The sequence below is a fragment of the Osmerus mordax genome, chromosome 10, assembly GCF_038355195.1.
Source record: "Osmerus mordax isolate fOsmMor3 chromosome 10, fOsmMor3.pri, whole genome shotgun sequence".
Taxonomy (NCBI): Eukaryota; Metazoa; Chordata; class Actinopteri; order Osmeriformes; family Osmeridae; genus Osmerus; species Osmerus mordax.
In genome coordinates this window covers 3,920,986-3,936,728 of record NC_090059.1, presented here as the reverse complement: position 1 = coordinate 3,936,728, position 15,743 = coordinate 3,920,986, and the positions used below count along the sequence as shown (strand labels likewise).

At 39.6% G+C, this 15,743-nt stretch overlaps 1 protein-coding gene across 5 annotated transcripts in view; it reads right to left on the bottom strand.

Annotated features, from left to right (window-relative positions):
• Positions 1–15,743, bottom strand: part of si:zfos-911d5.4 (uncharacterized) — a 46,302-nt gene that overhangs the window by 29,718 nt on the left and 841 nt on the right. For all 5 annotated transcript variants that reach the window (XM_067245543.1, XM_067245545.1, XM_067245546.1 and 2 more), the window contains exons 3-6: positions 15,625–15,725; positions 15,270–15,418; positions 13,447–13,675; positions 12,995–13,215 (exon numbers count right to left, since the gene is read on the bottom strand). In XM_067245543.1, the coding sequence (XP_067101644.1) occupies positions 12,995–13,215; positions 13,447–13,675; positions 15,270–15,418; positions 15,625–15,725 (700 nt within the window). The remainder of the gene's footprint in view (positions 1–12,994; positions 13,216–13,446; positions 13,676–15,269; positions 15,419–15,624; positions 15,726–15,743) is intronic.

The window sequence follows — 15,743 nt, the reverse complement described above, 5'->3', positions numbered from 1 at the left end:
CTGACTCCATTAAGTTCTAAATCTGGTCTAAAGACCATATTGATGCCGGGCGTTATTAAGGATGATTATCAAAACAACAGACAATGGGGCAAAGTGTCTGCTAACTAGTTTATCTGTAATTTCACAGAACTAAAACAGATGGCAGGCTAGTGAGTTAAAATTCATGAGTCAGAGTGAACTGTGCAATGCAGCTTTCTGATTTACCGGGATTTACAGTGCATTGACAGAATTAATTAAATATTTGCGACTGACGTCATTTAAATACATCAAACACTGCTCTCCTAGATCATTACAAACACACATGCACCCCTGCTGCAACACAAAAAATTTGATATATGATAAATGTCCAATTCATTTTTGAGCTGAGATTACATCCTAATCAATCATGTGTAGTGGTCATACCATGGATTAACAGAAAGGAATTCCTTATAGATATGCTAATTCTACTACTCTCGCTTCTCCGACATTTTCATTCCTCCCAATTAAAGCAAACGTGTTTTTAAATTGCAATTAAATGTTTGGCTAGACTGAGCCCTTGGTAATAGTGAACCCTATTGATTAAAAACGAATCTAATGCCCATCAGTGCCTTTACTGTAACTTGCTGAAAAGCCCAGAAACAAATATGTTGCCCCATTGCGGCATAATCACGTTAACACCATTTACTACTAATTGATGGAAAAATAATTTTTATATATGTGACCAATTAGTCAGCACTTCCACTAGCATATGCTCTTCACTGTTGCATAACAGATGCTGTCCTGCATGGAAGCCCCCTTTTTTACAATTATATTTTCAAAGAAAAGGGGTCAGATGGCTGAGCGGTTAGGGAGTCAGACTTTTAATCAGAAGGTTGTTGGTTCGATTCCCGGCCATGCCAAATGACATTGTCTCCTTGGGCAAGGCACTTCACCCTACTTGCCTCGGGGAACAGAAAATCTACATATATGGTACATGGGTACTACATACACTACCGTTCAAAAGTTTGGGGTCACCCAGGTCACATTTCGTGTTTTCCATGAAAACTCACACTTTTATTTATCAAATAACTTTCAAAATGAATAGAAAATATAGTCAAGACATTTACAAGGTTAATTATTATTATTAGAAATAATTATTTTTATTTGAAATATAAATTTTGTTATTCAAACTTTGCTTTCATCAAATAATGCTCCATTTACAGCAATTACAACATTGCAGACCTTTGGCATTCTAATTCTAATCCTTCTAATCATCCATTAGTCTTCTAAGGCAATTAGTAAACACAATGTACCATTCGAACACATACAGTAATAGTTGCTGGAAATGGGCCTCTATACACCTATGTAGATATTTCATTAAAAATCAGATGTTTCCACCTAGAATAGTCATTTACCACATTAACAATGTATAGTGTATTTCTGATTAATTTAACGTTATCTTCATTGAAAAAAACAGTGCTTTTCTTTGAAAAATAAGGACATTTTTAAGTGACCCCAAACTTTTCAACAGTAGTGTATATCCTAGACAATGATCATTGTCTATATTAGATAACTCAATCTGCAAAACCTTGTTTCGTAATGAACGTTAAAGCACTGCCAGAATCATTTTTAAACATGTATTCAAATGTATTGGCACTTGATTCTAATTACAACCGGTACTGTACTCATTTTCTACTCTTGAGCCTAATGTAAAACAGTAAAGCCACGTGTTGATGTTTAACTAAATTAAAAGAGTACTTGAAACTCTTGAAAATGAACAGCCGATGGGTGAATTTCGAGAAAATACATGAAGTCATCTCCATAATGACGGACATGAAATCACTCCATGCAACTCTTCATCGTGACTTGGAGCCACAGAGAGAAAATACAATTACAAAGTTTAATTACTCCCAATTCAAGGCATTGCTTCCTACCATACAAGTGCGTAAGTGCGTAGTGTCTTAACTAGTTCATTACAGACCCTTGTGATTCTGCAGTACCCTCGTCCTTTGTAATTGCATAGTTGCTGTCTCAGTAGCTTCCTACACATGCTCTGGAGAAAATTATTCCCAATCACATTTTCCTTTCAAGAGCTATGTTCCAATTACAGAAACCTGAAAACTATGGTAATTTTCACAATTTTCTTCCCTTGTAAACAGCCTATATTTGAACAAATGGATGGGCATTATTCCTGCAAAGTCTTCTGAAAACTTTTTTAAAGAACAGTAGTACTGGAAATATCCTATCAGATTTTGTTGGATACCACAGATAATTTACAGCAATCTCCTGTACTGGAAGCCAGTGTTATTAACCTGGTCTCTGTGAAACAGATGACTGAAGAACAGTTTTCTCCTGCCTAAATTTGAACAAAGCAATATCAAAGAACGCTGAACAAAATAATATCATATATCACACAGCAGGTATTTGCCTACACATGATTTTTGTGTAACATAGAATTTATTTAAAGCTAAGAAATGAACATTATAACATATAGGTGCTCACCTCAAAGCATAATGACAGACCAATGCATTCACATGCTTACGTGTATAGTGTGATGATTTATTGATGATAGTATCCTATAATGGTTATGCTGTTGCTCGAAATAGCTCAATCTTTCTTGTACAAAGAAAACCAAAAATCATGTTGCCTGCCAATATGATCTATTTGAGCAGCAGGCTTCACTGCCACAGTAATTGCCTTTTGTGCACCTCCATTCGTTAACAGCACAAAGCGCTTGATGCTGCTCGCGTATGCCTTTTCTGAGCTTAACTCTCTTCACGTGGCCTTGTCTGCTACAGGTCTGTGGCTCCTGCTGCCCAAGAAACAAGCATTGCTGAGAGGAATGTCAGTGGACAGCAGGCATTAACGAGCTAAATTTGCATGGAATCTGAGGCCCGTCATTGGAGATGAGATGCATCTCTGGAAACGGTTGTCTGATTATTTCTGCCATTCCCCTTGCGGATTTCTTCTTGAAAACCTTTGATGAATTACCAGTTTTTAGCCCCATAGCTTTGGCTTCATTAATCAGACCGGCTGAGAGATGCAGTCTGGTTACAGCTAAATGAACTAGGCTGCTGCACTTCAGATACGCAATTAGCCAATGTTGTGATTCAGAGCTCGCTGTTACTATTGGACTCTGCTTCAGCTAAGAGTGTCTTCTGCCACTACCAGACTGACTTACCGTATTTTCCGGACTATAAGTCACACTTTTTTTCATAGTTTGGCTGGTCCTGCAACTTACAGTCAGATGCCATTAATATATCAAAATATATATAATTTAACATGTTTTTAAATGTTAATTCATACTGACTGACATGAACCAACGAGTTCAACAGATTCAGTGATGTGGAATGAGATCGGGAGCTTGGTGAACTAGCTCTAGCTTACCGGTAACTTGCTTGTTGGACTCGCTAGCTTGTTATGTTAATGAAGCCTATTCAGCCTCCCAAGTATGTTCTTTATGCTATTGTGTAGCTGTTAATGTGTTAATTAACATACCGGACACCTATTCAGCCTGTTGTTCTGTGTACTATTGTGTAGTTGAATAACTTGCCTTTCCTGATTAAATGTCTGTTCTTGGTCTTGGTTTTTGTGAAATACATTTCTAAATAAATGCGATTTATAGTCCAGTGCAACTTATGTTTCTTTCCTCTTCATGATGCATTTTTTGACTGATGCGACTTATACTCCAGAGCGATTTATAGTCCGAAAAATACGGTCGTCATATGATCAGGCCAATAGCAAAACAGTCAACTGAAAACATATAAAATGTCTATGAACATGCCAAATTTCAGAGCACTGTCTCTAAACTTGCTTAGAACCTCTTTCTTATTTCCTAACCCATGTCATTATGAGCAAGTAGACACACCCATAAACACACACAGGATGCCCAAAGCAATTACCACTAAATCTATATCAATTTAATGAGGCCAGAACAGCGGCCTAAGAACATAGACCATAATTAATAAATTACAACCACTCCACTCCATCATTTTCTACTTTGGGGACTGGCAAGTTCTCTAATCCTCCTACAAATAATAGAATGGACTGAGAGAACACACACCAACTGTGGTATCTTTGTGAATGCATCTGGTGCAATCCCTCCACCCAAACAGATGCCAGAGTAAAAATCCAGGTCATATTGAGATCCTCTTGCCTATGTGTTTACACAAAGGTAACAAATCAAAGGCACATTTTATTCCTGGGAGTTGAAAATGTGCCTGGGGAGCCTTCGAGAATCTGTGCTACACTCAAGCCTCTTCAGAGCAGCTGCTGCAAACTAACTAAGAGCTGGGCTTTCTTTCCACGTAGAAATGATCAACATTCTACATAATCAAAGTAGTATGGGAGACCCAAACGTGCATAAACCCTCCACCAACTTTTTTACTGTTGTGTTTCACAGACAAAAACTAAACCAAGAGTTTCCTTCCCATGTCCCTGGCCAGGACATCGGTGAGCACTTGGACTTGGCCCCCAGGTTCTGCTGATGTGGCTGCCCACAATTCCTGGCTGTCCTGGGAAGAAGGACAGCATCAGGATGGGACAAGAGGCAGAGACTAATTTCTCCGGTGGACACCATGGCATGCATGTGTGTTCCACTGCTCCCTGCACGCATGCATGTGTTCACATTGTGTGAAAAGAATAAAGTATTATTCTATATTATATTTATATTTTCCCTACCTTCATTCAACTAAATGTCATGGTTGGTAGCACAATGATCAATTTTTTACATGGTGTATTTTTTTGTAAATTATCGATAAACATGTTCTCAACACTAAGCTAAACTGTTATTTCTCTGTGACTTAAACGCCTGATAATGTAAACACCCAACTTTTGCTAAATCTGATTGTACCACAGGAAATACTATCATCAATACATCATCACACTTCACTACACATGTAAGCATGGGAATGCAATGGTCTGTCATTATGCTTTTGAAGTGAGCACAGATTGTTCAGTAAACACAACAGAAGTGTCACACGAGACCGGGGCTCCCGGCATTCATTCTATGACATTGATCATGAGGGTGTCATGTTTCCCTGTGAAATATGGGTAGGGTGGACTTTCACTCATCACGGAGGGTCATTCAGCCTACCTCCACAAATATTTATTAGAGAATACAATAACATGTTGTAGCAGTACTCGGCCCCTTGGGCCAGACTAGAGCCCACCAGTTCGCAAACCAGTTCTTTCTCTTTGACAGACTGAGACAAGGGCGTAGGTTTGCATAGGGACCATAGGGACTAGTCACGACCAAAGTTTGGGAAAGACACAATCGTCCCCACCAATATTTTGTTAATTTTCGAAAAAAATATCTATTTGCAAAACTCATTCGTATTAGTATCTATACTATGTTCGTCGCCGAGAAAAGTGAAAAATACATTTCCAAGTTAACCAATGCACCCTCGAGCCTGCAAGACAAGATGATATAATTTAAGTTAATTGGCTGAAGTGGCAGAGTCAGAAACACGTTGTGAATCGTGACTTGCAGAAAGAGAGCTGGCAGTACGCCAGGAAACCATAAAGCCTCATATTAGTATTTTGTTTGGTCTCAGCATTGATATTTTTGACCGTTTTATGCTTTACAGATAATGTCACCCAAAAAGAAGAGATATAAGAAGTTTTTTCACCACCCAGAGAGTAAGTAGCTATCAAGAAGGTCGTTGTTAGTTAGCTAGTAGGAAAACTACACACACAGTGCAAACCTGCTAGCCTTACATCGCCACCCATTGTACAATGGAAACATGTTTTGAAAGTTGTTAGTGTAGTAGAGCATGTAACTTTTGCTTGCACTGTTAAAAAAAAAACTAGTTAAAAAACAGGAACAATCTGGCAGCTAGGACGCCAGATTAAGCCCAGAAATTACATTAAATTGTTTTTACATTAACTAACCGTAAAATAATTGTATTTTTCCTGTACCAAATTTACAAGATATATCTGTAATATTACATTACAGGCTGTTCTTTGCTGGTAAATATGACTTTTATTAATTGAACTTCTCTGTAAAAAAACAACTGCATTTTCAATAAATACAAATATTAAATAAAGCCAAAATAAGATATAACGATTTAACATTTTCATTCAAAACAGGTCATGTGCACAACATACAGCATCCAGATGCTGTAATCAGCATCCAGATGCTACAGATATTACCGGCGCTTCAGATTACAACTGTAGCGCCGGCTAGCTGTGCGAATTGGAGAGGAATATTGCTCACCGCACGTTCGGCTTATTAGACAGGTTAGATCGTCATCTAACTCAACAGCATTCAGACTCAGGGTGAACACTTAATTTATCCAAACTACAGACCATCACATTACACATATCACAGAAAGAACACAACAACAAAACTCCAAACAATGCTTATCTAACTAAGCTTAAACCTTTAACTCTGTAGCTTTTGCGCTTGCCGCAGGGCATTCTGGGTAACAGGGACGTTGCCGCTACACAACTATTTAATCAACTTTCCTTCGTCCTTCTCTCGAGTCTTTACATTTATTCATTTAGCAGCCGGTTTTATCCAAAGCGACTTCCAAGAGAGAGCTTTACTAAAAGTGCATTGGTCAATGATCATGGACAACGAGATAGCCCCCAAAAGGCTTTTGTAGTCTTTGATATTGACTGGTGCATGCTGGGATTTCATGACGTCAACTACCCGAGCTCAGTTCACAATTCAAGGTTCCTATGTCTAAATCAAAAATTATGTTATTTGTCCGTGGGATGAAGGTAAATATCTGCAAAGTAACTGTTAAATTAGCTAGTTTTGATAAAGTGAAATGAAGTGTTTTAACAGAACATTTTGGTGAAAATGTTATTAATATTTGCAAAAAAACAGACATTTTAGTGTATTTTTAAATAACAACATCTGGCTGTAATGTTTATGTAAAATTATAAATTTACAGTTTGCCATTGTCTTTCTTTCTGTATTTCCTGGCATTCAGAAATACAGAAAAAAACACGTATAATTTACAGAAAAAGTGCGGTAATTTAATCTATTTTTCTTTACAGTTAAATCTATCCCTAGCGTCTTCAATCTTTCGACCAGTGTGTTCTTGTTGAAGCCAGAATGATCAAGCTAACCTACCCACATAATGGGGCCGTGCTAGTTTAGCCTAATACCAGCAGGCTAGCAACTCAAAAGTGATATTAACTGATAATAAGTAGGCCTATATGATCCCTTGGATAGTAATATGCCTATCCCTGTAATCTCGACCAATGTCAGCAGTCAACTAAGCATGGTTAGTGTCTGTATTAAATTGATGAATTACTGTGCAGGAAAAAAAAGTGTGCGTTCTGCGTTGTGAGAAAGTGCAAGAAAGGCAAGTTTGCTATCTAATACCCCAAAAATCTGTCACAAATGTATTTGTAATGGCAATTGGCTGTAGAATATTCACAAGAATGTTAATGATAGAAACATGGTTAATCACCAACAAGATAGCTATCGCTAGCTGTATATCAAGCAAGATAGCTTCATCTGTCTGTCTCATTGCTTGTCAGAATCTGGAGAGATTTCCAACAACGTTATTTTGTGATGAACAGTCAGATATGTTCCTCTGGTAATTTTGTAAAGATAAAAAAAAAAATTCAGAAATAAATGACTACAAACAATAGTGTTTGTAGTTTTAGTAGTGCGTTTGTGTGTGCCATTGTCGTGCCGTTTACTTGGTTGGGGCCGCGAAAGGGGTCAACTTCGTCCCGGGGTGGGGGGGGGGGCGTCATTTAGCAGACGCTCTTAACCAGAGCGACTTACAGTAACTACAGGGACATTCCCCCTGAGGCAAGTACGGTGAAGTGCCTTGCCCAAGGACACAACGTCATTTTATACGGCCAGGACTCGAACCAGCAACCTTCTGATTACTAGCCCGATTCTCTAACCGCTCAGCCACCTGACTCCACAAACCACCTGACTCCACAGTCAGTGGAGTTGACAACCCCGAATGTCATTGTATAATTCACACACTGATTTTAACAGTCGTAATGGTTTGACAAGTTGTCTCCCTTGCTATGTTAATTGCGGCAACATTGCCCTTTTTGGGGACAACTCCCAAAACACTCAAAATCTATTTACGCTGCTGAAACAACACCACTCTTCTGGTTTACGCTTTGCTTTTAGCGACATAACTCCTCTTTTCGACGATCGCCTGATCTGGGCTGCACAGTCTAAGCTTATTGAGGTCTAGCTTGAATTAGCATTGCCTGTTAGTGGAACGGAACGGCTTGAGGCTTAAGTCTAAGTTGACGTTTACCCAAGTGAGACTTATTCGTGTTAGCGCGACTTGCGTTAGCGACGTTGATGGAACACCCCCCCAGGGTATTGCGCAATAGCCAAGAAAACACGCATCTCAACCTCGCGTTCTTAGCGTTCTTCGGATTGATAAACAGCCTTTAGACGGGCTCTGCTTTGTGTTTGGCGCTGCCGCGCTAGCGTTGCTGGGAAAGATGAGACGTATACAGTGACCTAATGTGGTGTCTCTGTGGTGGCTCTCTAGCCCGTGGAAAAGCAAACCGGTTCTTAGAAGGCTCGCAAATTGAACCAGCTCCGAACCGGCTCTAGCACCAGCTCCGAACTAGCTCCCGTTCACTTTGGTGCAAAGAGGGTATGACTGTGGATCAACCTGGGCCCCGTTCGTCGTAAGGGTTGAAGCTAAGTTAATCAATTGTCCCTTTAGCCCGTTAACATTAGCGAGATGAGTGAGAACAGCAAATATCGGTTCGTCAACGGCTGATCCGCATCCAAATCATGTGGTTAATTTCAATCAGGCTAAACTTATCAGGGAAATTGCACGTGCACGTCCTACTTCAAAAGGCAGGAAAGGTCGATCACCAAAACCGTGATTTTCTAACGGTATGATGGCGGAAAAGACGAAAGAGAGAGCGGTGATCGGCTATTCTCGCCATCAGAGCAAACTATTATAATGAGTCTCTAGACAATAAGCATATAATCATGGCTAAGTCAAACACCGCCACCGCTGCCAGAGCAAAACAAGCAGCTTGGGAAACAATTGCCGATAAGCTAAATGCGAAAGTTTTGGGGAAATGTATAGGCTCATCTTAAGTGCCTCATTACCCCAATCAATCAGATCACATTTCTTTAATTGTGCCTGCTGGTATAGGCTTAATGGAAATTAATAATCGAATGAGATCTTGCTAGCGAAAATAATGATCTCAACTCTTTCAGAATAAGTAGGCTAAATAAAAACAAGGCCAAAGAGTATCTAATTGATACGAATTCATAGACAATTATGAGGATATATGTAAGCTACTGCGCTTATATCATGTACTATATATGTGTATATGCATGTAGGCATATGTGTAAATCCCTCTTTGATGTAATTGACTGGGACATGGCCAGGGAATATGATGAATTGATTCATCAGCTGGTTAAGCGCCAAGTACACTTTTCTTACAGCAACGCATGCTGCGGCTTTGCCAATGTTTTCTGCATCGCCTATACTGTATAAAAATGTAGCCTATAGCCTACCTGACGCAAAAAACCTCAAGGCTATGCAGTCTGAAGCACAGTTAAAGTTTCAAGTAGCTTTATTGTCAATTCTTCACATGTCAAGACATAAAAAGGAATCGATATGACGTTTCCCACTCTCCCACAGTGAAACATATAAAAAGCACAGGCACAACAGATAAGACAAGACATTTCGTAAAACATAGCGTTACATATTCACATACAGCAGCATAAGCTCATAATAAAGCATAAAGCTTGCTGCGGCGTGTGATATTTGCAATGTACGGCCCGAGAAGGTCTTGCAAATAAATGAGTCCATGTCGGCTGAATCGATATCGCTCAAACAAGAACTCATCCGTGTGAAATAAAGGATCTTGGCAATCGTGAAGAACTCTATTGGTATGGAAAGCTAATCGAACTAAATTATAGCTCCTTGGTCAACTGGGTCTCTCAAAAAGGGAGCTGCCATGTTATTTTCTGGGGGTGTGGCAAGCTTATCCAGCTACACTTACGTTAGCCTGCTCTGGAGCAGGTTAGTGCTAATTGATATGTTACTATGGTGATTTATCGAAAGTTGCTTCCACGAACCAAAAAGAGGGGCGTTTTTTATCTTAGCCTGAAAATTAGCTCGCTAAACCGCTTAGCGAGCTACGACGAATACCCCCCTGGACATTTATTGAGATTACAGTAGCTGGGGGTGTAAACCCTGGGATGTGGGGTTGTCACTACTTTTTAAATGGGCTTCTGAGCCTTTTAGAAAGAGTTTTCCAGAAAGTGTGTGGGTGGGGGAGATCTAAGGTGGGGTAACAATAATTATTTTGGATCAGATGGCATAGTAGGGTCTAGCCTTGATTTGACAAAAAAGTTAATACTTAAGAATAAAAATCCATAAAGTCAGTCATGACTGTAATGAAAAAAAAAAAAAAAAAAAGGTCCTCCATTACTATATGCCGTTTGAGAAAGTCCCAGATCAAAATAAAATACAACAATATTTTCGGTGATTTTCATAGATGGTAAAGTATTTAATTACAAGGACATTTATGTAATTAGATAAATCAATTCAATACCTTGAGCTAATACTTTTAAAACTATTAGCTGCATTTAGTTAGCGGGCAGCACGGGCAGCAATGCTTATACCTCAACGAGACACTAGCAGCCCTGAACACTGAATGAATAATTAGTGCTCAGCATTCCAATGTTAATGGAAGTGAACTGAGAAATTATAGACTCAGTGAAGAGCAAAGTGGCTAGGGAGAACCACGAGGAGGAGGGGGCAGGGGGTTGCCACCGTGCTCAGATGCTACAGTAAATCACATGATCTTGTCACAAAGAGTTTATATCAAAAAGCCAATCAGATAAAAAAGTGATAGTAGGACAAGCACAACTCAAGATGCTTCACTGCTCAGGATACTCCTCAATGTGGTTTCTAGGGTTAGGGTTAGTCTTTCAAAAAGCAAAAATCACATCTTCTTTATATCCCAAACGTGGTTTATGTGCAAGTCCCACACAGTATAGAAGCTTTTCAGAAAACTTAGCATTACTGCCATCTACTGGTTTCTTGTTACTCTACAGCCTGCCGATAAACCGTATTCTGAGGACATTAGGTATTGCCAAGTTATATGCGGGTACTGCATACATTAGGTTTTTTCTTTCCTCACATTTGATAAATATTCACCATAGCATGTAGTCATATAATAGGGAAAATAATGGTTAGGGTTAAACTTAATATTATTATTCCTTAAGAATAGAGTGTCACATAATGTCCCAATTTTCTTCATAACATTGAATGGCTCAAAAGTCCCCATGTTGCAATGATGGCCAGGGGTGCCCATCTAGTACATTGGTCTATATCTTCAAACATAATAAAAAGTGAACCCACTTCCCTATTGAAGATATCATATTACATGCCTTGTGACTGAAGTTTAAGTATTAGTTAATAATTGTTAAAGAACTGGTTAGACAACATTGAAAATCAGGACACTGAATTCTTGTCTTTTTAGATAAATGTTTCTATTGGGGATGCCAATTCGCACAACTTCTGTAGTATCACCCACATCCTCATCATCATCATTATAATAATAATAATAATGACATTCGGCCAAATCCCAATCCTACTCTGTGCATTATTGCCTTCCTACGGTCAGTCAGAAAGGTAGGTAAAAGTAAATCTAGGGCTGCAACAACGAATCGATAAAATTTGATTATTAAAAGAGTTGGCAACGAATTTCATTATCGATTCATTGTGTCGCGTGACTATTGCACCACTTATTAAGTCGCGGAGATGTTTGAGTATAAAAAAAAGAAAAGTTGAGAAAAGAGCAGAGCAGAGCGAAGAAAAAAAAAGAGCAGAGAAGAGCGGAGGTAGAGGAAAGACCATCGGAGAGACCCGTAACGTTGTTCTGAAACACATGGCGGAGGCAGAGAAATCAGTACGACCTAACAGTGCGTTCACACTGCAGCGACGCGAGCGACACAACAACATGGAGCCAGGCGAATCGCTTGCGTGGTGCATTGTGGGTAGCGACGCGACCCGATTCGAGATGAGATTTTCTCAACTTTATGCAAATGAGGAGCGATTTTCGCTAGCGATGGCCAATGAGTGTTCTTGTTTCTCGTAACGTAGCAACCATGGTTAACATTTCTAGCTTTCAGTTTCAAGACGGAGGAGAAACTAATCGCCTGTGTGGCTGCATATCCAGTCCTGTACGATACGTCTCTGTATTTTGTACAGATACATTAATAAAAAGAATTAGGCCTGGCGCAGAGTTGCCGACGTTGTCGGAGCTCCTGGTGGGTTTTTTGTACTTTCAAATTCAGTCTCGTCACATTACGTAATTCAACTTCATACTGGGGTAACTAGCTAGCCTGGCTGGGACTCCCTACAGTAGTCGTATCGACAGATTAGCAGAGACTTTGAGTAATATAATAAAACGTTTTTACACATGTCAACGTGTATGTTTATTAAACAGTTTTGTAGTTTGTATACAACTTGTATTTTGATCGGGGCTAGGTCTGAATCTAGGAGCAAAATTGAGCACAGCTGCCAGCTGTAGGTATTTGCAGGTAGAAACGCTAGTGCTAAATAAGTATTTAGCTGATCGGCTGCATGACGCCAAACTTTCCTAGACTTTAAGCTATGGTACTAATGCTGAGGGCTCGCTGACATAGCTGTCTGTCTTACTAAAACGCGTATCTATGCGTCGTTGCTAACATGTGCTGACGTTGTGATGTTAGGCACACTTTTCGCCACAAAAACGTAATTTCAGCATAAACCGTGCAACTGAACGTATCCCTATACAAGCAATACAATCGGGACCAAGACGAACATTTTGACACCGACGTTGTGTATGGAGTCCAAATATTGAGGGATCCTTAGGGCTGGGGAAATAATAGTAAATATATATGAGAGAGAACAATGGTTGTGCTCACCGTAGGCTTGAGACAAATTTTTTATCGATTAATCGAAAAAACAATCGACACATTAATCGATTATTAAAATAATCGTTTGTTGCAGCCCTAAGTGAATCCCTCACTGGTCATGTTTTGTGGTGTCTGTTATGGTTGCAGTGTACTGACCTGAGGGGCATGCCCCAGAAGGGCCCACAGTGAGTCAGCAGACAGGGTCTTGACCCTGGAGAACTCCAACATGTCAGTGTCCTGGCGGTTGAGAGCGATGTACTGGCATCCCTTGTAGTCTCCCCTTAGCTGCTCTCCACAGTGCAGCTTCACCAGGTCCCAGGTCCCCACTCTCCTCAGGGCCTCCCTCAGGTCCCCCATTTGTCTGTATGACAGGTGGCCTGCAGGTACACCCTCACACATTTTTATCAATGAATTACAAGTACAATTGAATATTACATTATTTTAACTTGATGTGTGTGTGCTTGCGTGCATGTGTGTGTCACACCACACACACACACGCATCACACCTAATAAGAGTTTCTTGTACATCTCATTCCAAAATTACAGGGGTACATATGGACTTTCTAAAACACTACTATCCCCTCTAAAATCAGTAGGGGCCCACTCACCAGTCAGCCATGAGGGAGTCATTGCATCTGATATCCAGGTCACATATCCTTCTCTGAAAGAATGGAAGAAAGCATCCATTTGGCTGTGGGAAACCATCTCTTTCTTCTTCCTGAGTTCTTCATCCAGCTCACAGTCTGAGGCCAGAAAGACCACTCTGGGGAAAAAAAGGTTCTGGCGTACTGACACTCCATTCCTCTTCATGTACTGCCACAGGTTGGCTGTCTTGTTCTGTAGGATGGGGAAATAGAAATCTGGTTACATAGAAATCTATATTCTGTTTTATCAACCAGACATTTAGTTGAGTAACCACCACATATGATGCCTCAAGACAATTTTGTGGAACATTTGATTATAAAATATACAGTGCACCCGTCAAGTATTCACAGCGCTTCAATTTTTCCACGCTATGTTACAGCCGTATTCCAAAATTGATTAAATTCACTTTTTTCATCTTCCAACCCGTCTTTGGGACAACGCTGTGAATGTACTTGAGTGTCCCAGCCAAACCCGATTGAACATCTCTGGAGAGATCTGAAAATGGGTGTGCCCCGACACTCCCCATCCAACCAAGGTTATAATCGTTAACGAAAACGAACAAAATAACGAAAACTAGGTGGTAAAAAAACATTGTCGTTAACCGAAATAAAAACACAAACAAGGCATTACAAAACAATTATAACTAACTAAAACTGTATTGGCTGGTCACAAAACAAACTAAAATAAAATAATGTCCTTAGTTTTCGTCTTTGTCAATGTCTTTCTTCGAGCAAATATGTTTACATTTCCGACTGTGAACCCAGAAATTACGATATTCCATGTCAAATTGAACACAGCATAGTCCATGCTCCTTGCCTGGCATCATGGTGGTACCGAAAGTCAGAAGAAAGCGGTAGAATCCTATTTGGGATTACTTTGAATATGACTGTGTGTCAGATAAAAGCAAGTGCCTTGCAGTGGAAGGTGGTGAAATATGTGGACAATTTATTAAAGGAAAAAATCCCACGAATTTGAAAGTACATTTCAGAAGCGCGCACAAGGATGCTAACCTAGCTTACGGTAAAGGACAACACAAAGCCTCCCTCCCCCGAAACAGAAGCTAACCCCGGTACAGGGCTAGGCAGCATGATGGAGACAACCGTAGGACAGAGAACACTACAGCAGTGCTTTCACCGGCGAACCGATAGCTGCTGGTTAGTAAATACGCAGAAACACCACAAACGGGAGGAAGTGTTGGTTAATATGTTAATACAAAAGACTAAAACTAACCCTAAAACTAATAAAAACTAAACTAAAACTAAGCATTTTCAAAATATTTAAACTAAACTAAACTAGAAAACACGCTTTAAAAAAGAAAAAAAAAAACTAAACTGAATTTGAAAACAAAAAGTCAAAACGAAATAAAAATAAAAACTTATTAAAAATGCAAAACTATAATAACCTTGCATCCATCCTGATGGAGCTTGAGGTCCTGCAAAGAATAAAGAGAGAAGCTGCCACAAAATAGGTGTGCCAAGCTTGTAGCATCATAGTTGCTGCCAAAGGTGCTTCAATAAATTATTGAGCAAAGTCTGTGAACACTTATGCACATGTGTTTTCATTCTTAATTTTGGCAAATCTATTACTATTAAAGAAAACTTTTTCACTTTGCCATAATGGGGTGTGTCGAATTTTGAGATTTTTTTTATTTAATCCATTTTGGAATAAGGCTGTAACAAAATGTGAAAAAGTGAACCGCTGTGAACACTTTCTGGATGCACGTATATGAGTGAAGTGTAGCAATTTCAGACTGAGATTCACCCTGGGACCTAATGCATCAATTTACCATGATAGCTTTGAGGGGGTCTTCCACTTGCTCTATGCAGGTGTTAGTAAAGTTTTGGTAATCTTCTTTGAGTTGAACGTGCCAGTTTTGGTTCTGTGCAGACACAGTTCCCCTCCAGAGTTTCACGTCGATGCAGAAAACACCGTGGCCTTCACGTGAAAGAGGGTTGTAAGTGTCTGGAATATCTATGACCATTTCCGTTATGTAATTATTGTGTCAGTAAAACATCAGGCAATCATAGGGTCATCATGTTAAAGAAAACAATTGTGTTTCATAAGTGTTACTGTGTAGATCTGTGTTGCATTGGCAGTTGAAGTTACAGTAGCCATAAATAATTTTGTGCATGAACGAGCACCTGTGAGGATGATGACGCTGATGTCATCTTTTGATGGATGGTTAGAGTTTGAGATACGAAGGTTGCAGAAAATATCTTCTTTTTTCAACCCACCAATTTTCCTACGAAGTAGGGATTAT